General features: G+C 40.1%; 1 protein-coding gene across 2 annotated transcripts in view; it reads left to right on the plus strand.

Moving 5' to 3' along the window:
- The window catches only part of npr3 (natriuretic peptide receptor 3), a 93,536-nt gene that overhangs the window by 60,382 nt on the left and 8,328 nt on the right, over positions 1-24,826 (plus strand). For both annotated transcript variants that reach the window (XR_011916429.1, XM_072388602.1), the window contains exons 5-6: positions 24,428-24,522; positions 24,619-24,736. Coding sequence is in view for 1 of the 2 variants with exons in the window: in XM_072388602.1 (XP_072244703.1) it covers positions 24,428-24,522; positions 24,619-24,736 (213 nt within the window). In the remaining variant the exon portion in view is untranslated. The remainder of the gene's footprint in view (positions 1-24,427; positions 24,523-24,618; positions 24,737-24,826) is intronic.

Here is a 24,826-nt window from a genome sequence, read left to right on the forward strand (position 1 = left end):
TCCGGTTTTTTATCAGTTCCAAGAGTCAGCTGTGTAACCCATACAGCAATTGGAAAGGCAAAGGCTTACAAATTTCTTACAATAAAAAGTAAAAATTTTCTAAGTGATGAATACGACTAGAGTACTGTTACCATTAATAGAAAAACGTTATCTCATCTTGAATTTGATGGCAGCAACATATCTCAGAAAAGTTGGGAAAGGGCCATGTTTAGCTACGTTTTTCAGGCCCGCTTCTTTTAACAACACTTTGTGAACATTTAGGAACTCAAGAGACCAATTGCAAGCAGCACAGCATTAAAAACAGGCACAACTATGTCAAGGAAATCACTGCATGAGCTCAGAAACACTTACAAAAATGATTGTTGTCATTACCATCCATGCCTGGTGGCTGAGCTCAAGGGGGTTTTCTGGAGGTGGCTCTATTAATCTGCTTCAAATCCGTCAAGGTTATTGAATGTTTCTTAGCCCCACTCCTCCCCAGGGACCAATTTTTGCAGTTGCAGTTGCCCACTCTCAAGTTAAAGATGGGCAACTATTATAGGTTCACCTTTCAAGTAATTTATGTTTATGTTTATGCATTTGGCAGATGCTTTTATCCAAAGCGGCTTACAGGTAGGCAGGTAAGGTAGGGGTGTCTTACCTAAGGACCCCTACTGGAGGTAGTACCTTTCATTAAACATATTTTAGGCACCTTTCCACTACACTATCCAGTCCCTAAAATTTCAACCATGTATCACACAAAACTGTGTAATCATGGCCAATAATAGAGGATTCCCTGCATTTAAAAATGATTATGCAGGATATTGCTGCACTAAATTCCAGAAGAAGTTGATGTGGATACACACATGCATATGTGACATAGCAGTTCAGGAAAGCATACACCACGTTCCTGGTCTAAAGCTGGCGTAATTCAGAGTAAACACAAGAAGCTTGTGCTACAAAAGAAAATGGACCAGACTCCGTGAATAATCCCTATAATCCCTGACAGCAGTGCTGACCATCATGTCATAGGGCGCATCAGGTGGGAACCTCTTTTCATCAGTGTGTCGTCTAGTTGGGCCCACGACACCTCCAGGAAGCCAGACAGTGATCACTGGCATCCCAGAGTCACTCCCCTAATGCCAGCCATCCCCGCTCCTCACACCACAACAACAATCTTTTTTTTTTCACAACCACAAGCTACCCCAGCCTCTCACCAACTGCACACCAGTCATAGCAGGGTGGGGATACAAACCCTGGTTCGTGTAGGGGGTAGAAATAGAAGAGGTAAAGATAAGTAGGAATGGGATTCAAACCCTGTTTCGGGTAGGGGGTAATGAAAGTATAGAGGGTGCCAGAGGTATAGGCTTTACAAGATACACTAGCAGATTCAGCAGACAAACTCACCTTAACAGTCAAACAATCACTAAAAATATGAGCAAAAACAAGGCCATACATGTCAACTCAAAAGGCTCTCATGGGCCACACCCTCCACTTAAATATATTCTGGATTTCTTCCTTGCTTCTGCCAAGAGTCTGTTTACTCTAAGTGCTCCCCCTGCTACTATTGCTTCTTCTAATCCAAATCCACTGACTGGAATTTACCACCTCATCTGACACTTCCTTCACTATTTTCCTCACACTCTGTCCACTCCCTCAACAATGAGACAACAGACTTTGAACCAAATTCTCTACATTCTACTTCCACTGGACATATCCTAATTTTCAATGCTCGCTGCGGTGCTTCTACCTTTCAAATGCTTCTGCCACTAATTCTTCCCAAGGGACAGTCAGCTCTGTGAAATATACTCTCATTCTACTCCTAGACCACAAGATTATATCAGGCCTTAGATTTGTAGAAGCTATTTCCGGGGGAAAAACAAGATTATCTCCTAAATCTACCTGCATCTCCCAATCACAAGCATCCTCTAAGCTGCCTTGCCTCCTTATTGACAGTTAAACCTTCTCCCTCCTGAACAAACTGAATTGCCACTCTCTTCGCCTTAGACCCTCCTAAACCTACCTGCCTTCATTTATCTTCAATACCTGCAGCTAAGCATCTTAATAATTGGTTATGTTGCCACTTATACTGGCCTTGTGACAGACTAACCTTACAACCTGACAAAATATGCCTTAGAGTTGCAGTATCTGAACATAACAAACATTATGGGACTCCGTATACTTAGAGTTTTAGGTTCTGGGGAGTTGGCAATACATCATATGTTGCCCCTATCAAAAATCTAGTACTCATTTCCTCCATACGCCAAAGCTCTTTCCAATTAAGCTTTTTCTTCTCAAGCCCCAAGCCATTTGAACATTACCCACAATCTCTGTATGTCTAAGAGTTGCTACTGCCTCCTGAGCTGCTGTTCTTGGATTCCATGTCCTGGAACCACCTTACTAACTACCACATCTTTACTCCCAGCTAACAGGAGCTCTGTCCTAACTTTAGTACATTTAAACTCCTCTACTAGACTAGATACTGAGAGCTGGTGTAAGCCTTTCCCATACAGTGCCACAGCACTTAAGCATCTAGGAACACCTAGCCACTTCCTAATGTAAAAGCCAGCTAATCTGTCCAGTTTTTTTATGTAACAGATATTGGAATCTCATACACAGACAGTGGCCACATCAACCTAGAAAAGAATCCAAACTGCAGACTCCACAGCTTCAACTTTCCTGGAAGCCCTGATTTATCTATTCCATCCAGTCCCTCAGCAACATCTTTCCGAAACTGCACTGCCTTCTCTCCATCATTTAAGTCGGCTTGGTACCACCTACTTAAACGCTTATTATTGCCTTTTCCCTAATTATTGGAATTTTTTTTTATCTATTACAAACTTTCTATTACTTAATTTCCCTCTACTTATTGAGACTTCTAGACTTAGTAGGTTTGATTTTCATACCAGCCCACTTTAGATTTTTATTAAGTCTCTCAAGTATTCTCCTCATACATGGCACTGTTGTAGTCATCAACGTCATATCACCCATGTAGGCCCTAATTGGTGTAAAGCGCATGCCATCCTGACCTCTCTCTCCACCTACAACCCACTTGGAAGCTCCAATAATTATCTCCCTCGCCATTGCAGACGCTAATGGAGAAATCGTACATCCTGCCATAATGCCTATTTCTAGCCTCTGCCAACCTGTTGTGAAACCTGTTGTACTTAGGCACAGTCTAATATCCTGAAAATATGCTCTTATTAAGTTAACAACTACAGGCACTGTAAAATAATCAAACGCTTTCCAAATAAGGCTGTGTGGCACTGAACCAAATGCATTTGCTAAATCTAACATGCAAGTCTTTTTTCTCACTCTTGGCTGTCTGAATCTGATGCCAAATCTTGCTGGTGTGCTCTAAACACCCTGTGAAGGCTGGTATTGTGCTTAGAGCACATTAACTCTTCTTAATTGCCTCCACAAAAACTTTAGGATATCAGGTGCCCTTTTATAAACCTGGTTGGGGACTTCATCTGGTCCTGGGTCCGACAAAGCCTTTGCATGCCTGACTACCTCCTCAACCGCCTTAACTAAATGTACTCTTTCAACCCTCTTTCTATCTTGCACCCCAAATCTTTCTACACCATACTAGTAAATTATATCTCACATTTTCTCTAGCCTATTGCTTGCATTTCCTCCTAAACTTCTTAACATTGTTGACAAATTTATATTGACTGCCTCCCCTTCTTTGTTGCTATTTGCCCTTGGCCACTTAACTCTAGCTTTCTGCTCCATATTTCTCTCTCTAACTGGCCTATTCCCTTCAGTATCAGCTACATCCCTTCTTAGAACCTCCTCCTCCACCGTAGCTGTGGTTTTCTCGAATGATTTGAGTCCATCACTTAATCTAAGTAAGTTCAATTTATTTTCATCCAGTGCGCAGATAATAATATATTTTCATAAAGTATTGTCTTTGATTTGCATAAACTTCAAAGCTTAAAGCACTTTTGAAGTAATGATTTTGCATACTTTTTCCAAGGAAAGTCAATTTGTTAGACAATTTTATTATATTTTTAGTGTTTGTAGGCGAAGGTATCCAGTTTTTTTCTTTATTCTATATATCAACCCCTGAAGCACCACTGTTGCATAATTGCGACAGGCCATCACACTGGATAAAACAAGTTGAAAGTCACACACAAAGGTCAAATTTTTTTTTCTACTCATTACCATTAGATGGTTAATAAGACATTGATTATTTGAATTTTACCCCCAAAGTAAGATGTCTTACCACGAAAACATTTTTAAAAATTTTTGAATTAATAAAAAATATTTAACAAAAGAAGATGTTTTCGTTAAAATCTTTGTCTATGAAGATTCAGATTATGAGAATTTCCCTTAGAGAGTTATGGTTCGCTGTCAGATGGCAACGACTGTGACGGATCATAGAGGGTAGTCATTCCCACCTGTTGCCCTGCAACGGTAAGGGACGCACAGGTTGATAAGATCATAATGACTGGGGAAAAGGGGGATGTAGATAGTAACCAGGGGTGGTCTGATTTGCGCTAGAAACAAGTGAGTCAGTGGTAATGACGACTGTTTTTTTTAAAAAGATATAATGATGAAGTATATCAGGATTGGATTAGATACTGTGATGAGCCTGTTGGCTATTGAGAAGACAGAGATTTGACAAATGCTTAGCCTACTAAGTTGTTTTCCCTCTTCCTAACTGATGATTTCTGAACACTAATAATGAATAAAACTAAAAGATATGAACACCTGTCCTTGGCCTCTCAAACACTGAAACCAAAATCAAGATCTAATTGAAAGACTGTTTACCAATTCTAATTGACGTTCCTTTGACTGATTTACTATTGTTTTCTGTGGATAAAATGCCAAAAAATGTATGAATAAGGATCATAACATGATATAGCTTTGTTTAATTGTCTTCATGATATCAAAAAAGAATCACAAAAGAAAAACAAATTTCAAAATCCAATATTCACTAGAAGTCATGAAATCCAAAGCCCTGCAATATAATGTCAGTGATGTAATCAGTGATATAATCCCATGCAAGTCTGTGATTAAATTTGCTATCTTCATAAACTTCACACTCAATATTTTCAAGTTGTAGCCTTTGATAATCTTTTTGTCAAAATGTAAGATTTTCCTTAAAAGAAAATCCAGGTGTTTTAACTCTCTCAATCAAAAGGTTTCTAATGCCAAGTTTCTCTGATGCAGATGATATTTTCACATACTGCTCTGTACCCACATTTTGATCAGGCTCTCAATGAGCTGCAATATGTATTCAATACAGCTCAATGCTATTTGTGTGATTCAAATCTTGTCTGAAATGCCAACAAAGAAATTTTCAAATGGAATATCTAAGTCACTGAATAGTCCATCTATTACAACTTGTCAAGGTGCTATAACTTTTTGCTTATTTAATTATAAATGTCTTAGAAATTTAATCAATTACAGCAACTATTTTAATACAAAGTCAATGTAAGCTGATATTTGCTTTTTTTTTCGAGAATGAAGTTGTGTCTTTCATTCAAGGCCAAAAAGAGAGTGTAGTTGAGATTGTAGCTGCCATTGTAGTATGCTTAATTATGGTGACAAAATATACATCTACAGTAAAAAAACAGTGTCAATTCAACTCTAAGAGAGTTGAAATTAACTAAGTTTCAGATACTCCCACTCAAAATTAGAGTTAAATTGACTCTATGACCAGTGTCAACTTTTCAGAGTTAATTTTACTCAATTTAGTGTCAAAATTAACAATGAAATGTGTAAAAATATTCAACACTGAGGTTTATTCACTCTGTTTAGAGTAATATGATTCTACTTTATAGAGCCAATTTTACTCCTAATAAAGTTTTAAAATGACACTGTGTAATTAAAGCTGCAAGCAGCGTTGATCGGGCTCGACCACGTGCACACGTCGGGGTATGCGCTGGACTCCGTCCGATGCGCACCGCACAGCACAGCCGTCCATCAAGTGTAGAGCAGGATGTGAGAATTCCAGTCAGGCGTAGTACCACCGGACGTAAAAAGTGACGTTTATGGTCACCAGCAGGTGGCACTATAAGTATGTGCAAGTTTGGACATATGTATGCGTTCTGGGTGGAGCCCAAGTGCAGCCTATGAAGTTTGGTGAAGATCGGACAATGTATGAAGAAGTTGTAAGTGACTTATTTGGCCATCAGTAGGTGTCACTATAAGCTTGTGTAAATTTGGTCATATATATGCATTCTGGGTGGAGCCCAAGTGCAGCCTATGAAGTTTGGTGAAGATCGGACAATGTATGAAGAAGTTGTAAGTGACTTATTTGGCCATCAGTAGGTGTCACTATAAGCTTGTGTAAATTTGGTCATATATATGCATTCTGGGTGGAGCCCAAGTGCAGCCTATGAAGTTTGGTGAAGATCGGACAATGTATGAAGAAGTTATAAGTGACTTATTTGGCCACCAGTAGGTGTGGCTATAAACTTGTGTAAATTTGGTCATATGTATGCATTCTGGGTGGAGCCCAAGTGCAGCATATGAAGTTTGGTGAAGATCGGACAATGTATGAAGAAGTTATAAGTGACTTATTTGGCCATCAGTAGGTGTCACTATAAGCTTGTGTAAATTTGGTCATATATATGCATTCTGGGTGGAGCCCAAGTGCAGCATATGAAGTTTGGTGAAGATCGGACAATGTATGAAGAAGTTATAAGTGACTTATTTGGCCATCAGTAGGTGTCACTATAAGCTTGTGTAAATTTGGTCATATATATGCATTCTGGGTGGAGCCCAAGTGCAGCCTATGAAGTTTGGTGAAGATCGGACAATGTATGAAGAAGTTATAAGTGACTTATTTGGCCACCAGTAGGTGTGGCTATAAACTTGTGTAAATTTGGTCATATGTATGCATTCTGGGTGGAGCCCAAATGCAGCCTATGAAGTTTGGTGAAGATCGGACAATGTATGAAGAAGTTATAAGTGACTTATTTGGCCACCAGTAGGTGTCACTATAAGCTTGTGTAAATTTGGTCATATATATGCATTCTGGGTGGAGCCCAAGTGCAGCATATGAAGTTTGGTGAAGATCGGACAATGTATGAAGAAGTTGTAAGTGACTTATTTGGCCACCAGTAGGTGTCACTATAAGCTTGTGTAAATTTGGTCATATATATGCATTCTGGGTGGAGCCCAAGTGCAGCATATGAAGTTTGGTGAAGATCGGACAATGTATGAAGAAGTTATAAGTGACTTATTTGGCCATCAGTAGGTGTCACTATAAGCTTGTGTAAATTTGGTCATATATATGCATTCTGGGTGGAGCCCAAGTGCAGCATATGAAGTTTGGTGAAGATCGGACAATGTATGAAGAAGTTATAAGTGACTTATTTGGCCATCAGTAGGTGTCACTATAAGCTTGTGTAAATTTGGTCATATATATGCATTCTGGGTGGAGCCCAAGTGCAGCATATGAAGTTTGGTGAAGATCGGACAATGTATGAAGAAGTTATAAGTGACTTATTTGGCCATCAGTAGGTGTCACTATAAGCTTGTGTAAATTTGGTCATATATATGCATTCTGGGTGGAGCCCAAGTGCAGCATATGAAGTTTGGTGAAGATCGGACAATGTATGAAGAAGTTATAAGTGACTTATTTGGCCATCAGTAGGTGTCACTATAAGCTTGTGTAAATTTGGTCATATATATGCATTCTGGGTGGAGCCCAAGTGCAGCCTATGAAGTTTGGTGAAGATCGGACAATGTATGAAGAAGTTATAAGTGACTTATTTGGCCACCAGTAGGTGTGGCTATAAACTTGTGTAAATTTGGTCATATGTATGCATTCTGGGTGGAGCCCAAATGCAGCCTATGAAGTTTGGTGAAGATCGGACAATGTATGAAGAAGTTATAAGTGACTTATTTGGCCACCAGTAGGTGTCACTATAAGCTTGTGTAAATTTGGTCATATATATGCATTCTGGGTGGAGCCCAAGTGCAGCATATGAAGTTTGGTGAAGATCGGACAATGTATGAAGAAGTTATAAGTGACTTATTTGGCCATCAGTAGGTGTCACTATAAGCTTGTGTAAATTTGGTCATATATATGCATTCTGGGTGGAGCCCAAATGCAGCCTATGAAGTTTGGTGAAGATCGGACAATGTATGAAGAAGTTATAAGTGACTTATTTGGCCACCAGTAGGTGTCACTATAAGCTTGTGTAAATTTGGTCATATATATGCATTCTGGGTGGAGCCCAAGTGCAGCATATGAAGTTTGGTGAAGATCGGACAATGTATGAAGAAGTTATAAGTGACTTATTTGGCCATCAGTAGGTGTCACTATAAGCTTGTGTAAATTTGGTCATATATATGCATTCTGGGTGGAGCCCAAGTGCAGCATATGAAGTTTGGTGAAGATCGGACAATGTATGAAGAAGTTATAAGTGACTTATTTGGCCACCAGTAGGTGTCACTATAAGCTTGTGTAAATTTGGTCATATATATGCATTCTGGGTGGAGCCCAAGTGCAGCATATGAAGTTTGGTGAAGATCGGACAATGTATGAAGAAGTTATAAGTGACTTATTTGGCCATCAGTAGGTGTCACTATAAGCTTGTGTAAATTTGGTCATATATATGCATTCTGGGTGGAGCCCAAGTGCAGCATATGAAGTTTGGTGAAGATCGGACAATGTATGAAGAAGTTATAAGTGACTTATTTGGCCATCAGTAGGTGTCACTATAAGCTTGTGTAAATTTGGTCATATATATGCATTCTGGGTGGAGCCCAAGTGCAGCATATGAAGTTTGGTGAAGATCGGACAATGTATGAAGAAGTTATAAGTGACTTATTTGGCCATCAGTAGGTGTCACTATAAGCTTGTGTAAATTTGGTCATATATATGCATTCTGGGTGGAGCCCAAGTGCAGCCTATGAAGTTTGGTGAAGATCGGACAATGTATGAAGAAGTTATAAGTGACTTATTTGGCCACCAGTAGGTGTGGCTATAAACTTGTGTAAATTTGGTCATATGTATGCATTCTGGGTGGAGCCCAAATGCAGCCTATGAAGTTTGGTGAAGATCGGACAATGTATGAAGAAGTTATAAGTGACTTATTTGGCCACCAGTAGGTGTCACTATAAGCTTGTGTAAATTTGGTCATATATATGCATTCTGGGTGGAGCCCAAGTGCAGCATATGAAGTTTGGTGAAGATCGGACAATGTATGAAGAAGTTATAAGTGACTTATTTGGCCATCAGTAGGTGTCACTATAAGCTTGTGTAAATTTGGTCATATATATGCATTCTGGGTGGAGCCCAAGTGCAGCATATGAAGTTTGGTGAAGATCGGACAATGTATGAAGAAGTTATAAGTGACTTATTTGGCCATCAGTAGGTGTCACTATAAGCTTGTGTAAATTTGGTCATATATATGCATTCTGGGTGGAGCCCAAGTGCAGCATATGAAGTTTGGTGAAGATCGGACAATGTATGAAGAAGTTATAAGTGACTTATTTGGCCACCAGTAGGTGTGGCTATAAACTTGTGTAAATTTGGTCATATGTATGCATTCTGGGTGGAGCCCAAGTGCAGCATATGAAGTCTGGGGTAGATTGGTTAATGTATGTGGGAGTTAAAAGCTTCTTTGTTTTTCATGGCGAGCAATGGCCAGTCGTCGTCGACTTTCTTCAGCAGCTGCTTCTTCAGGAGGGTCTCATGTCGTGAAGTTCAGAATGATAGTATCGTCAGATGCTGCTGAACATGATGATGATAGAGTGGCATCTGTATATAAAGAATATGAACAAAACAGACCCATAATAAATGGGACTGTTATTATTCATGTCCCAACCTTAAAGTTTAATATGAACACATATGTGAATGGTCAGTGATTATCAAGTTCTTCTTTACTCAACATAACTTTGAAGGTTCCAGGTGACTCCTTCACTATTTCTTCAGACTTAAGACTTCTCTATCAACTTCTGTGTCAGATTGGTCAAACACCTTCAAATCTGGCTGCCTGCCTTCTGGTATGTTACATTTTAGGCACACTAAAGTAACTGAAAAGAAAAAGGATATGATATCAACTGTAACAAAACTGGAAAGACAATTTCCTTATGATGAGAATCAAAACATCAGCTAAGTAGAGTGAGTGTCATGTCCTCACAAAATGCTGTTGAGATGAAACTTAAGCCAATAGGTCATTCCCATCCATTTTAAGGCACAGCAGAAACAATCAGCGACTCAGGGAGTTTAGAAGGAATAGTTTTAAGGTTAATTAGTTGTATTAACCAAGAAAAAAGTTGTGATGTTGTTTTATCCTGATGTACTCACTAACCTTCTTTCATGAAAGTGTCGAATGTTCAGTCAGACAGCCTAACATACTTCTGCTCCCCACCAAACAATATGCAACAGCATATCCTATTAAAATAAACAAAGGGAAAAAATGACAACTGAGGAAAAAGCTGTTAAACAGTTACCTAATAAAGTATATTGTTCCATAACCTTAACCTACTTACCAGCTATCGGTCCACTTTGACTGCAATTACTGTGAAGAACAAATGAAAGATAATATAGTTAAAGTGAGATTAACAAATCCATAATGCTATCGCTTAATTAAATTGGTTTCTCACATAATTTTCAGGGAATATAGTTGGGGACCTTAAGTCAAATGGATCATTCTGGTGCACTCTGACAGCAAAATTTAACTGTCTATGACAAAGACAAAATAGTTCATTTTAAGTCCACTGCAGGGGTCTCCTCACGCATTTCCACAACACTCTCTCTCTCTCTCTCTCTCTCTCCCGTTGCATGAATGAACAGCGGACATGACAGCTAATTGTCACTTGCTGTTCTGCGGTGGTGGTATGCTTCAAGCTAATTAGCGATTAGCATGCTAATAAACCATGAGGTAAAACGCTACCATAACACAAGCAGCGTGCATTAATGTCTCGCCAGCATTCAGAATGAATACACAGTTAACATGTTAGCTACATACTGAAAGTGCATCTTAAGAGCACATGTCGAACATATTAACTGTAAGTTAGCTGTAGGCTATGTATGTTGCATGTAGCTACTCGACCGTGTCATCCAATAGAGGGTTATATGTTCACAATACATCCTCAATCAACATCTATGAAACTATTAAAACCATGTTTAGTTGAAAAACAATCCTTAAAAGATGTTGCAAACACGGGACTGTTAATGTTACATACCTGGCCGCCTCACCGCTCCAGACTGACTCCAGCAGGGCGTTCAAGATGTCATGTAGACTGGCACGTAATCATCACGCTGTAGAGCAGGGCTATTCAATTACAAATTTAGTTGGGCCAAATTTTCAAACCAAGATATTGAGCTGGGCAAGACATTCTCAGCAGCCACTAAGCAGCAGGTAATAACACAAATGAATGTATTGAAAACCAAGTAATATTTATTCATTGTTTTCTTCTTAAATGTGGTCACATCTAACACAAGTACATACAAACAATAAAAAAGCTATAACAAAGTAGCAAACCTTTTGAAATATAAAAAAAAACATTTTGGTCATACCTGACCGAGGAACATCTCAAAGTGCATAAAAGCAAACTAGTGCACGTTAACATTAATGTTTGTTTCCCTTTTGGAATAAAATAAAAAATGTGTTCATATTACCCAGGAACAAGTGAAAGTACATAAAATTAAATAGTGCAAAATATTACAAATAACACTAGTATCCATTTTTAAACAAAATAAATATTTTGGTCATATATGACCCAGGCACATCATAAAAGTGCATGCAACAGAATTACAAGGAACCACCAAATCTATCAAAGCTATCCGTGCATAAACCACAACAAGTGATAACTGTACCTAACAGTAAATAACACATAAATACAACATCTACTACTGCACACTGAGGGAACACGTGTGATTAGGCATGGCTTTGTTACACATCCCACATACACCGATCAGCCATAACATTATGACCAAATTAAATTAAATTAATTTGGTGATTACTATTGTCTCTATATGTAATCTATAATCTGATTACATTTTTTGTGGGAGAAGTGCCATTTTTTGTTGTGAACAAGAGCATTGACTTTTGGCTCATATGATGTTAATGCAATCCGAAGGCATTGGTGAAGAGTGCTGTCAGTCAGAGAGCAGCAAGAGCTGCTTTTTATTGAGTTCATGAGTGAAAAACTTGATTCACAGGTGTATGTTGATCCAAACATACTGAACATGATAACTGCTACTCTCCTAACATTAGGGAACTGATGGAGGTTGACATCAGTCCAAAACTTTGCAGGCCCCTGAGCGCGAACTCCCATGCCATGGTTATGGAGGACTGAATGTCAACTAGTTTGAGAATGAATTTCCCCTCATCAATGGAAGGGACCACTTCCTTTGCTCTGGTGGATAAGTCCCCTCCTGTTGCAGCGGTGAATGGGTCTATGGCAAAGTCCATCACCTCTGTGGGCAGAGGAAGTCCATCAAATCGACCAACAAAGTTCTCTTTCAACCTCGCAATAAATTTTTTCATCGTATCCACGATTTGTGCCGGGTATGAGATGCAGTTGCAGAGTGTCGGAAAATGCAGCATTCGGCCTGTGGTCAAGTCAGTCGCAAAAAGGTCCAGTTTTACTTGGAATGCGCGCGTCTGCTCCACAAGTTCAGTGACAGTTTTGTCTCTGCCTTGTAGTCCCAGATTTATGTCGTTGAGGAAAGCAGACATGGGCCATGAAGTTTGCGTCCAGTAAGCAATTTAAGTCTGTTTCTGCCTTTTTCTGCTTACTGCTGTGGAGAAAAGTTGTCATCTCCTCTTTGAGATGCAGAAACGCTCCAGTGCTCTGCCTTTGGACAGCCACCTGATGTCGTTGTGGAGAAGCAGGTAGTGGTGCTCAGCAGACATTTCTGACAGCAGCACGCAGAATAAGCGGTGTTGGACGCTTGATGTGGAGCAGATAAAATTAATTATTGCCATCATGCTGTCCATTGTCGTTTTAAGCTCCCCGCTTAGCTTTGCCCACAACGCCGTCTGATGCACAATGCAGTGCAAGGACATCATCCTTGGTGTAACAGCAGACCAACATGCTGCCAAACCATTCACTTTTCCTGCCATAGATGGTGCCCCATCAGTCACAAGCATACACACATGCTTCATATCCAGACCATTGTCTTTGAAAAAAGCTGAAATTTTCTCAAACAGTGTCTCGCCAGTTGCACCCTTCTAGCAGCAGTAGACCAAGCAGTTCCTCTAGGAAACAATTCCCATAAAAAAACAGACATATATGCACAACTGTGCCCGTTTTGTCTGTAGACTCATCTACAGCTATAGACATTACCTCAGCTTTCCTCAGGTCTTCCAACAGTGTTTCAAACACATCTGTGGCAAGAATTTCCACCCTTCAAATGTTTGAGGTTTCTGACATGAGTATATTTTTAATAGCTGATGTCACACAAGTTTTAATTTTGTCGTCATTTGTTACTTCATCTACTATGGCCAGCATGCAGTCTTTGTCAGTTTCTGAGTCTGTAAATGGTCTTTTCTTTTTGGCCAAGATACAGGAGACTCGAAGGGAAGCTGCTGTAGCTCTCTCTTGGGCTGTGCATGAACGGACCATGGTAGTACAGCTCCGGTTGTACGATGCAACCAAACTGTGCACTTTTGCCGCCCTCTCCTGGGATCCCTCGGGAAAGTTTGCATGGAAAGTCCGGTGTTTCTCAACGTGGTGCCTCTGCACGTTGTAATCTTTCAGAACCGCGACACACTCATCACAGATTAAACACATCGGTTTGGCATTTAAACTTGGTGGTAATATAAATTGATATTTATCAGTCCAGGCGGGGTTAAACTGATGGTTTTAATTTTCAATTATATGTTTCTGCTTTGAGAAAGACATGTTGTTTGCTTCTACCAGCGACTACTACCATTTCTGTCAACAAAAACGCACTGATTTATGGGTTGAGTGTTGCTAGGATATGCGGAGTGTTGCATTCATGATCTGTACTACTGTACTAAATTTGAAAGGCTCCCAAAATGTTTTGTTTGTTTTGTTTACATTTTTTTATATGCAGCTCTCTTTTTTAATATACAGCTTTCTGGTGGGACCATGGGCTGGGCCACTCGGAGGTTCCCTCCGGGCTGCATGTTGCCCACAGGCCACCATTTGAATAGCCCTGCTGTAGAGTTATTTTTTCACTGCATGTCTGCAGAATTTTACACTGACTTTTAACTTTACTCTTAGAGTGGATTTACTCTGCATATAGTTGTAAAAAAGGCTGACTCTGAAATTTTGACACTCCGTTTTTTTACTGTGTGCACAAAGCCTACATCCGCTGAATACAGAAGATGCTTGAGAGAGGATGTCTGTTCGTAACTTCTCCACTCAAGTCTTATCTGTCGTTATTGTTCTGAATATCATCATAATATATCCTTATGAACAATCAAGTTGCTTAATACTATCCTCGTCACCAATCTGTGGACTTTTCACATAGTTTTCAGTTTTGTATGTAAGTTTCGTGATTACCTACCTATTGCTGCTTGAAGACTCCAGAGATGGGCTCTTCAGTGCTGTGACATATTCATCTGGACAGCCTGGAACAGTTGATTGTTACCACCATAAAATTGCTAACTGGCCAACTTTTCACGGCCGGCATCATCTTCAACCAGCTCTTGAATTTCAACAACTCCTCTTCTCCACTGTGCATTTTAGTCATTAACGACTTCCTTTGTCGACCATGCTACATTCACAAAAGCTCCTGGAGAAAGTTGGTTTACTCCCAGCCAGGTCATGCCATCCTGACTCTCTTGTCACCCGTGTGACCTGTCATTCCTAGAACATGTCATCAGAATACTGTCTCTGCCTGGACAAGTAATACGAGCGCCTCTCTGGCAACACCTTTTTGAGGGTTGGAAAGACAATGTGAAGTGGACTTCAGATTACTTCAGCCACTACAATGACTTACTGATTCATCAGCTATCAAAATTTAGCTGTTTAATGTAAAAAAAAAAGTGTCTGAATCTGATGCCTTGCGTTTAAAAGTAAGCCCCCAACCACAATGATGGTCTTCATCTTTTACAGAGCACCTACGCTAAACTCATTGTTTATTCATGAGTTGTCCAACATTCTCACAACCTTCTGTAAAATGTTATGTTTTTGACACTCCCTCCTGCACTCCAATTCCTCCAATTACTGTACTGTTTCAATTGAAGGCATCTTGTTGATACACCCACACACACCAGGGGTCACATTCTTGGCTTGGTCATCACCAACTCTGCCTCTTTTGCCAACCTGCAGGTCTATTATCTGGGTGTGTCTGACCAAAATCCTCTCACCTTTCTGAGCCTTAATATCAAATCTGCTTCAAAAATAAAAAAAATATCAACACAGAAATAATGAAAGCAGAATTTCAGAATCTTCCCACCAATTCTTCTGCAGCTGATGAGGTGGTGGACTTTAACAGCCATCTGAACATCCTTCTGGACCTCCACACCCCTGTTAAAACCATTCATCTTCACCCGTGCGGAACCCTGGTTAAAAAATGAACCAGCACCTGGGTGGGTCCTTGACCTGTGCTACAAAGCCTCGAGCCTTACTGTCCAGAAATTTCCCTATGAGGAGATTCCAAACAGCCTATGAAAGATCTCTGAAAGAAGTATGCTCACAGTTTCACCCAGATTCTATTTGTCCATTCTAATTGTCCAAGAAACTCCAAGCAGCAGTTTTCCCTAGTCATCTGTCTTCTCAAACTGCAGTCTTTTCCCCCTACAGTTACAGCAGAAGAGCAGTGTAACAACTTCATGACCTTTTTTAAGATAAAAATTGCCTGCTTCTCTGTCTGCTTCTCTGGTCCTTCAACCCAAACTGTTTTACTTACACATTAACTGTCTGCCGTCTCCTACCCTCTCAACTGCCTACTTGAAGTTACCCAGGAGGAGGTAGAGGACATCATCAAGAGGATAAAACCCTCCACCTGTGCTTTGAGCGCCTTTCCAACAAGTTTAGTAAAAGCATACAGCTCTGCATTTAGTTCCTCACAACACCTCTGTTATCAGTCACTCTGTCCAAGCTGGTTATGTTCCTGCTGAAAAAAGTACCATAATAAGACAACTGCTCAAAAAACCCACTCTTGACCCAGACAGCCTATCAAACTACAGACCCATCTGCAATCTCCCATTTATATCCAAAGTACTGGAGAAAGTAGTTGGCACCTACCTGCAAGACCATCTGAAACAAAACAACCTTTTTGAAAAGTTCCAGCTTGGTTTCTACTCTGCCTACAGTACAGAGACCATTCTGGTAAGAGTCACAAACGACCTTGTGATGACAGCAGATGTGGGCTCTCGATCTCTCCTCATCCTCCTTGAATTAACTGCTACATTTGACATAGTCGACGATAGCATACTCCTCAACCGACTTAACCACACCATTGGACGAAGTCCGACATTTTTTTGGCAAAATTACACACCGATGCAACATTAATTTTAGTGACCTCCAATTGGCGTAACCGGGTGTCATTATCGCTAATGTGAATTACTATTTTGTTGTATTAATGCTTATCCTTAGTCAGCAGTTTTCAATAGGATTCTATGTCGCTCGCTCTGGCCCCTGGAAAACATTTGACTATAGTCGCTGGTGTCTCTCATGCTACGTTTCTGACTATAGAGCTGCCAATTTCCAGGGTTTTGTCCTCAGCGGGTGTGTCGGTGAGTGGGGAAAATGTATTTGAAAATTGGACAGGTTGATGGTGAACACATGCTTGACATTAGGGCTATGACTACTCTTGACAGTCACCCAGCCAACCTGGGGTCTCGGTTGCTCGGTTTCTGTTAGGGGGCAGCTAATGGATGCACGGTGCAGAGCCGAGCTTCCAATTAAGAAAACCTTGCCTCCAAAACTACAAAAAGTCTACATTTGTTATATGTACCATTATCTCTAAAGGAAGCAGAGCGCTCCACTTTTTCCACAATATGACACCCTTATTCCCAAATAGATGAAATTTTACCTTAACATTCTACACACAATACCCCATAATGACAAAGTCATACAAGTTTGTTTGAAACTTTTGCAAATTCATTACAAATAAAAACAAAACATGACATTTAAAACATAAAAACATTTACAAGTTTATTTGTAGAGCACAATTCATACACAAGGCAATTCAAAGCGCTTGACAGCTACATAAAATCACAAGAAGGCAAATAAAGTCATTCCATAAAACGTAAAAATAATCATTGATTTATTCATTAAAAGCGAAGAGTGCAGATACAATACTTTGAGTTGTCATATGCACAGCTAAAAATAACAGTTTTCAGCCGGGATTTAAACATTGTCAGAGTTGAGGCCTGTCTCACATCTTCTGGAAGACTGTTTCAGATTTTCGGAGCATAAAACGGAAACGCAGCCTCACTTTGTTTTGTCCTGACTCTGGGCACCAGTAGGCGACCACTCCCTGAGGTTTTCAGAGTCCGAGTTGGTTCATATGGTTCTAACATGTCAGAGATGTACTTTGGCGCCAGACCATGAAGAGACTTGTACACAAGCAGAGTTGTTTTAAAGTCTATTCTCTGAGCGACAGGAAGCCAGTGCAGAGACCTAAGCACTGGACTAACATGGTCATATTTCCTGGTTCTAGTCCGGACTTGAGCAGCAGCATTCTGGATGTACTGCAGCTGTCTTACACCTCGTTTAGACAGCCCAGTGTGCAGACCGTCACTGCACTAAACCTGCTTCAAGACCTCCACTATCATTCCTGTTCCCAAGAAGCCAAGGTCCACAGGACTTAATGGCTTCAGACCCGTCGCCTTGACTTCTGTGAGTATGAAGTCCTTTGAGCGCCTTGTGCTTTCACACCTGAAAGAAATCACTGACCCCCGCCTGGACCCCTTACAGTTTGCCTACAGAGCCAATAGGTCTGTAGATGATGCAGCCAACCTGGCCCTTCACTACATCCTCCAGCACCTGGATTCTGGTACCTATGCCAGGATCCTGTTTGTGGATTTCAGCTCTGCCTTCAACACAATCATCCCGGCTCTGCTTCAGGAGAAACTCTCCCACCTGAGTGTGCCTGACTCCACCTGCAGGTGGATTAAAGACTTCCTGTCTGACAGGAAGCAGCATGTGAAGCTGGGAAAACATGTATACCACTCACAGCTCATCAGCACTGGTTCCCCCCAGGCCTGTGTTCTTTCTCCTCTGCTCTTCTCCATGTACACCAACAGCTGCACCTCCAGTCATCAGTCCGCCAAGCTCCTGAAGTTCACGGATGACACCACTCTCATCGAACTTATCTCTGATGGTGACAAGTCCGCCTACAGGTGGGAGGCTGACCATCTGGCGACGTGGTGCAGGGAGAACAACCTGGAGCTCAACGCTCTAAAGACAGTGGAGATGGTTGTGGACTTCAGGAAGAACTCAGCTTCAGCTACCCCCATCACCCTCTGTGACTCCACAATTGACACTGTTGAGTCTTTCTGCTTCTTGGGAACTATCATCTCCCAGGAATTAAAGTGGGAGCTTAACATCAGCTCCCTCATCAAGAAAGCCCAGCAGAGGACGTATTTCCTGCAGCAGCTGAAAAAATTCAACCTGCCAAGGACTATGATGGTGCACTTCTACTCCTCCATCATTGAGTCCATCCTCACTTCTTCCATCACCATCTGGTACGCTACTGCCACCGCCAAGGACAAGGACAGACTGCAGCGTTTCATTCGGTCTGCAGAGAAGGTGATTGGCTGCAATCTTCCATCTCTCCAGGACCTCTACTCTGAGGCGTGCAGGGAAGATTGTGGCTGATCCATCGCACCACAGTCAGAAACTATGTCAGACACTCCCCTCTGGCAGGAGGCTGCAGTCCATCAGGACCAAAATCTCACGTCACAAGAACAGCTTCTTCCCATCTGCTACTAGCCTTATCAACCAGGCCCGGAGCCCCCCTTGACACTGACTCTCTTCCTCCCCTTCCAAACCTTCTGCGTTACATTAACGCATGTCTATTGTGTATATATATCCAGATTCTGTATATATATATATTTATTGTCTGCACCAACTACACCAAGTCAAATTCCTTGCAAGTGCAACCCTACTTGGCAATAAATTTGTTTATGATTCTGATTCTGATTCGAAAAGATACGGTACTATCCGATGCAGTGATATGCCCGTATATGTCACATATACCGACAATATACGGGAAAATCTGCATTGCACACCTGACGGATTCTGTTTTCAGATGTCTCCATATACGGACAGCAACGGATCTGGAAAAATCCCCAAAACCGGATACACGTCCATGACGTATCCAGAAAATATGTGTTTTTGATTCCCCACAGTTCCTATTTTAGATCTCTACGCATACTCGCCGCATCTTTGTTGTATCATGTTCACAGATTCACAACGGATGCCTGCCAGATATTTACGGATATTTAATTTATGCAAATGTGGGAACCCAATGGTTGATGTACTAGTTCTCTTCATTAATTGCGAAATATAGCATGAAGGCCTGCATGTAAAAGTATTAACCATCTTAAATTATTTTATCTTCTAAGATCTTACCTTATGAGACATTTTAAAATCACCCAGTCAGTCTTTCATTTTGGTTTCTGTACCATCATCATGTTGTACAAATCACTAGATGAACCAATAAACACATTACCATTTCAATAAGCATTTATGAAATATCATTATTACTAAATAAACAGTTTATAAAGTAGTAAATCAGGTGTTTCACATCTACATAACTGCACATATGAATGAAAATATATCGGACATAAAAAATAGACCAAGCATTTAAAAAAAAAAATTTGTTAACACAAAAAAATCTACAGTTTCATTTCAAATAAATGTTGTTGATGCCTCTTGGACGCTGCCTCATGCTGCATACACCACTGGGCACTCTGTGGAGTACCATCCTGAAGGACTTTATTTGTAGCTCAGTAAGTTGAACCACATCAGTCCAGCTCTGAAGTCTTTACACTGGCTGCCTGTCCATCAGAGGATAGACTTCTGATGCTGGTCTATAAAGCTCTGAATGGTCTAGGACCAAAATACATCAGTGACCTCCTGACCCACTATGAACCTTCCAGACCCCTCAGGTCATCTGGATCCATTTTTTTATCAGTTCCCAGAGTCAGAACCAGATATGGAGAAGCTGTATTCAGCTTCTATGCTCCGCATGTCTGGAAAAAACTCCCAGAACGCCTCAGATCAGCTCAAGCACTCAGTGTATTTAAGTCCAGGTTGAAGACACATCTATTTTCAGCTGCATTTGAATAAAGCTCCAAATAAGCTTGAGTTTCAAAAAGGAATCATATTTTAACTACTGATTTTATCTTTCATATATATAATTTTATCACATTTTTATTCAATCGTATCTTTATTATTCTGATTGTATCTATTGTTCTTATTTCTTTATTTTGTTTAAATTTTAAATCATGCTTTTTATTTCTACTGTGTGTGTGTGTGCGCTGGCACCCATCTAAAATGTATACGAGTTTTGTTGCCCACCATTCAGGTGGATACACTTTCCATGTTTCCTTGTGGTCAGTGTCCGTCTTGTAATGGAAAATTAATTCTTATATGCATTGTATTGAGTGTTACTGTGTATAACCTGCAAATGACCTAGCTGCAAGTTACCACCCTGTCCTGTTTTCTGAAATTACTCTTTACAATGGTGGGCTTGTTATAATGAGATAGCTGCACTTCAAGGGGAACAGGGATGAAGCTGATAATAATAATAACAATAATAATTGTAAATTATGCACGAAGCAGAAGTAAAAAATCTGCAAGATGGAGTCATGTTGGAAAATAACAAACCCGTCCAAAACATACACAAAAGCGTCATTGTAAGGAATGTGGAACTTTGCTTATGAAAACAGTCACTGGAAAAAAGGATTAACATATTTATATTCTTAAACGTGGCTTTTGCTACAGAAAGTTTGCAAAGAGTTTGCAAGACTTAGCACATAGACTAGGTTTTAATGAAGCCTGTGAGAAGTGGAGAGAACGAGAAATGTGTGTCTCAGTCTCAGTCTTAGTTCTGCTGGCCCTGAGCGCTGCCTTTGACACAGTTGACCATGCAATCTTATTACAGAGATTAGAAGACTAGGTGGGAATCTCTGGTAGTGCTTTAAACTGGTTCAAGTCCTATCTTGAGGACAGGAACTATTTTGTTGAAATTGGTAACTGTGTCTCAGACCAAATAGCTATGACCTGCAGGGTTCCCCAGGGGTCAATCGAGGGACCCCTATTGTCCAATCTGTACATGCTTCCATTAGGCCAGCTAATACGCAGCTATAATGTGTCCTCCCAGAACTATGCAGATGACACTCAGATCTATGACATCAAATCAAATTTGTTGCTAATCTTTGACATATCCAAGACTCACGTTACAATAGTCTAACCTGCTGGAGACAAACACATGGATTAGTCTTTCTAAATCTGGTTTAGACATTATTCCTTTGATTCTGGCAATGTTTTTTAGATGATAAAAAGTTGCTGATGTTATTAATTTAATGTGGCTGTTAAAGTTCAGGTCTGAGTCCAATATTACCCCTAGATTTCTTACTTGATTATTAGGTTTTACAGAAAGAGTCTCAATGTGACTGATAAGACTTTCTCTTTGTTTCTGTGGTTCACAGACAATGATATCAGTTTTTTTCTGAAGTTAGCTGGAGAAAATTGTTTTGCATCCACACACTGATCTGTTCGATGCAGTGACACAATGTATCTACAGGCCCGTGTTCTCCTGCTGCCAGTGACACGTAGATCTGAGTGTCATCTGCATAGTTGTGGTAGGACATATTACAGCATTTTCCATGGCTATTTGGGAATAAGGCTGTAACATAGGATACTGTGGAAAAAGTGGAGCGCTGTGAATACTTTCCAGATGCACTGTATATGTTGTGATGATAATTTCTGCCTTGGCATTTTTTGACATGATATTTATGTTGTGATTTTATTATGTATTGGTGAATTATTATTTATTGGTGAATTATCATTTAATTTCATGTAAACGTCGTATAATTCTTACATATGTATTAATGTGTGTATGTGTAAAGTAATATATGTTAAAAAAAAAAAGGCAAATTAACTGCATTAAACTGATTTCTGACAGTCCCGATTTCTGTGCTGACCACTCAATGTCCTTTTTACAATAGGAGCCACATTACCCATTATACTTTTGTGCAGTACTTTTTACTTAGTACGGTCATATTGGCCATACTGTGCTTTTTCTCCATCATACACATTCACATACTGATGAATGCATCTGAGGCAAAGTGGTGACCTGCATTTTTCCCAAAGATTTTTTAGCATTTGGACTGGGGACACTGAAGCTCAAAACACAAACTATCCATGTTGGTTAGGACACTAATGCAAAAAGTTTTTTGATCTCAGTCAGATTTTTCCTGGTTGAATAAATATAATAATTATTGCTGTCAATCGATTGTAATATTAAATAGGTATTAATGACATAATTGTCTTTAGTTAAGTCATGATTAATGGCAAAATAATCACACTTTTTTATTTGTGTTCTAACTACATATTAAAGGTGTATTTTTGATACTCTTATCAACATATGAGAAGACAAATTGGCTTGTTTTAAGGAAATGCACATTACATTTATTATTGCATCAATCCAAAAGAAACTGTCTTGAGAAATACTGTCCAGAATATTTCAGCATTCTCAAAAAAAAATGCTCAAAGCTTATCATGGCAAACACAAGCCCAACAAGCAACAACAGAAGGGTTGACCTGAATGTAACACTCCTTCACATGTGTAACATTCACACGAAGAAAATAATCTTACACAATAGAGTTGTCTAACCTTGCCTTGCGGCAAGAGTTGTAAAGGTGACTCCACTGTAAACTACTCATTGTGGTCTGCCTTTGGCAAGAGGGAGTGGAGGTCTCTGCATCAGCTATGTCTTTTCCAAGAGTACATCAAGTCAGTTTAAAGACTTGATGTACTCATTCAAAATAGATCTTTTTTTATCCATTTTAGCTTGCCATCCACAAAGTTAGTTTCCACATGATCATTAATGCGTGTAGAATCTCCACCTTAACGTGATGGTGGTGGTGGTGGGGGGGCTTTAGTGCGTGCTGGAGCGGTTCGCAGCTGAGTGTGAAACAGACAGGATGACGTTCAGCTCTTCCAAATCTGGGGCCATGATCCTCAACCAGAACAAGGTAGAATACTCTTTCCAGTTAGTCCTTGCCTCAGGCGGAGGAGTCTTAAGTATCCCGTGATCTTTTTCACATGTGATGGCAAAGTGGAGAGAGAGATGGACAGATGGATTCAGGCTTCATTTGCAGTAATGAGGCCACTGGTCCGGTCCGACGTGATCAAGAGGGAGCTAAGCCAGAAGGCAAAGCTTTCAATTTACTGGTCCATCTTTGTTCCAACACTCCAGGTAGTGATCAGAGGGTGGCTGGGCCTTAGAGTTAGGGCGAGGAGCATGGCCATCCAGAGGGAACTCGGAATAGAACTGCTGCTTCTCCACATTGGAAGGTATTTGTTGAAGTGGTTTGGACATCTGGTTAGGATGTCTCCTGATAGCCATCTTATACAGTTATTACAGGATGTATAATCCATTCTGGCCTGGGAAGACATCGGGATGCCTCAGGAGGAACTGGAGTGTGTCCCAAGGGAGAGGGATTCTGGATTTCCCTCCTGAACCTGTTGCTTCTGCAACCCAACCTTGGATAGAGACAATAGATGAATAGATGGACTACTGCATCTAATGCAGCAATATAGACCAATATTTTTTGTCAAGCTGTTTTGATGTGTTGAAATAATGACTATTTTTTGCTTCTGTCCTGCTTTCCAGTTGTCAAAGAGGTGGTTGTAGGGCCCATAACATCACAGTATTGTAGTGGGGTTTCTGTATTTCTAGATTCAGTTTCTCCTTTTGTGTCCTGTGAGCTGATCAGCTAGGCTGTGTGTTATCCCTTTTTTTTTCAGTCGTCAGTTGGTTGAGTTACTTCACTACCAATATTTTGAGTGGAATTATTGTTAAATATTTGTTTGTCTTAATGTAGATGTTTATTTGTATTTTGGAAATCTAGTATTGTGCTTATCCTTTAACTTGTCCCTTAACTGCATAGTCTCAAAACAGAAAAAATATCTATAATTCACACTTACTCTGGTTATTTTTGGTTCACCTTATATATCATGTTCATACTTATTAGAACTTTTTCATTAAATGTTTATATGACTGTAGTATAGAATAAACCTCACAGTAAGAAGTAGTCGAGTTAGAGTTTTTCTTGTGTGCTCTGGCTCCTCTCCCATCAGGGGTCGCCACAGCAAGTCGATCTCACATCATCACTCATAATAATGATACTAATGAAAAGTAAAAATATAAGAAATTATTGTAATATCATAATAATTATTTGAATATTACAATAATTATCATATCTGTTAACATAATTAAAATGATAATGAAATTTTTTTTTAAGGAGAAACTTTTCTTTCCCACCCACACTCCAGTAAATTGTGTTCTCGTTTTTTTGTGATGATGGAAAGGAATTGCTGGTCAGGTATCCATGGATATCAATGGGGACAGAAATGGAGATTTCTCTTTGATGGCCATGACCAATGTTGAAGCAGGTACCTATGAGGTAAGCAGTATTCCAGTCTTGTGGTGACCACAAGACACATCTTCTGTGAAATGATAATAAAGGTGCTATATTGTAACATGGTGTTCTGACTTATAGGTGGTAGCCAACTACTTTGGTGTAAATAGAACTTTTCGGCTGCTGCCGACCTTCAACTATGAACAGTTCACACTGAAAGGCAGACATGGAATACACTCCAAACTGCCTGAAAAATCATGTAAATATATCTAACTTTTCAGTGAAACCATAAAAATTGGACCGCAGTACACATGATGGACTGCATGTTTTTAATGTAAATTTCTCTACC

This window comes from Leuresthes tenuis, unplaced genomic scaffold, assembly GCF_036924035.1.
Source record: "Leuresthes tenuis unplaced genomic scaffold, fLeuTen1.0.hap1 SCAF_6, whole genome shotgun sequence".
Taxonomy (NCBI): Eukaryota; Metazoa; Chordata; class Actinopteri; order Atheriniformes; family Atherinopsidae; genus Leuresthes; species Leuresthes tenuis.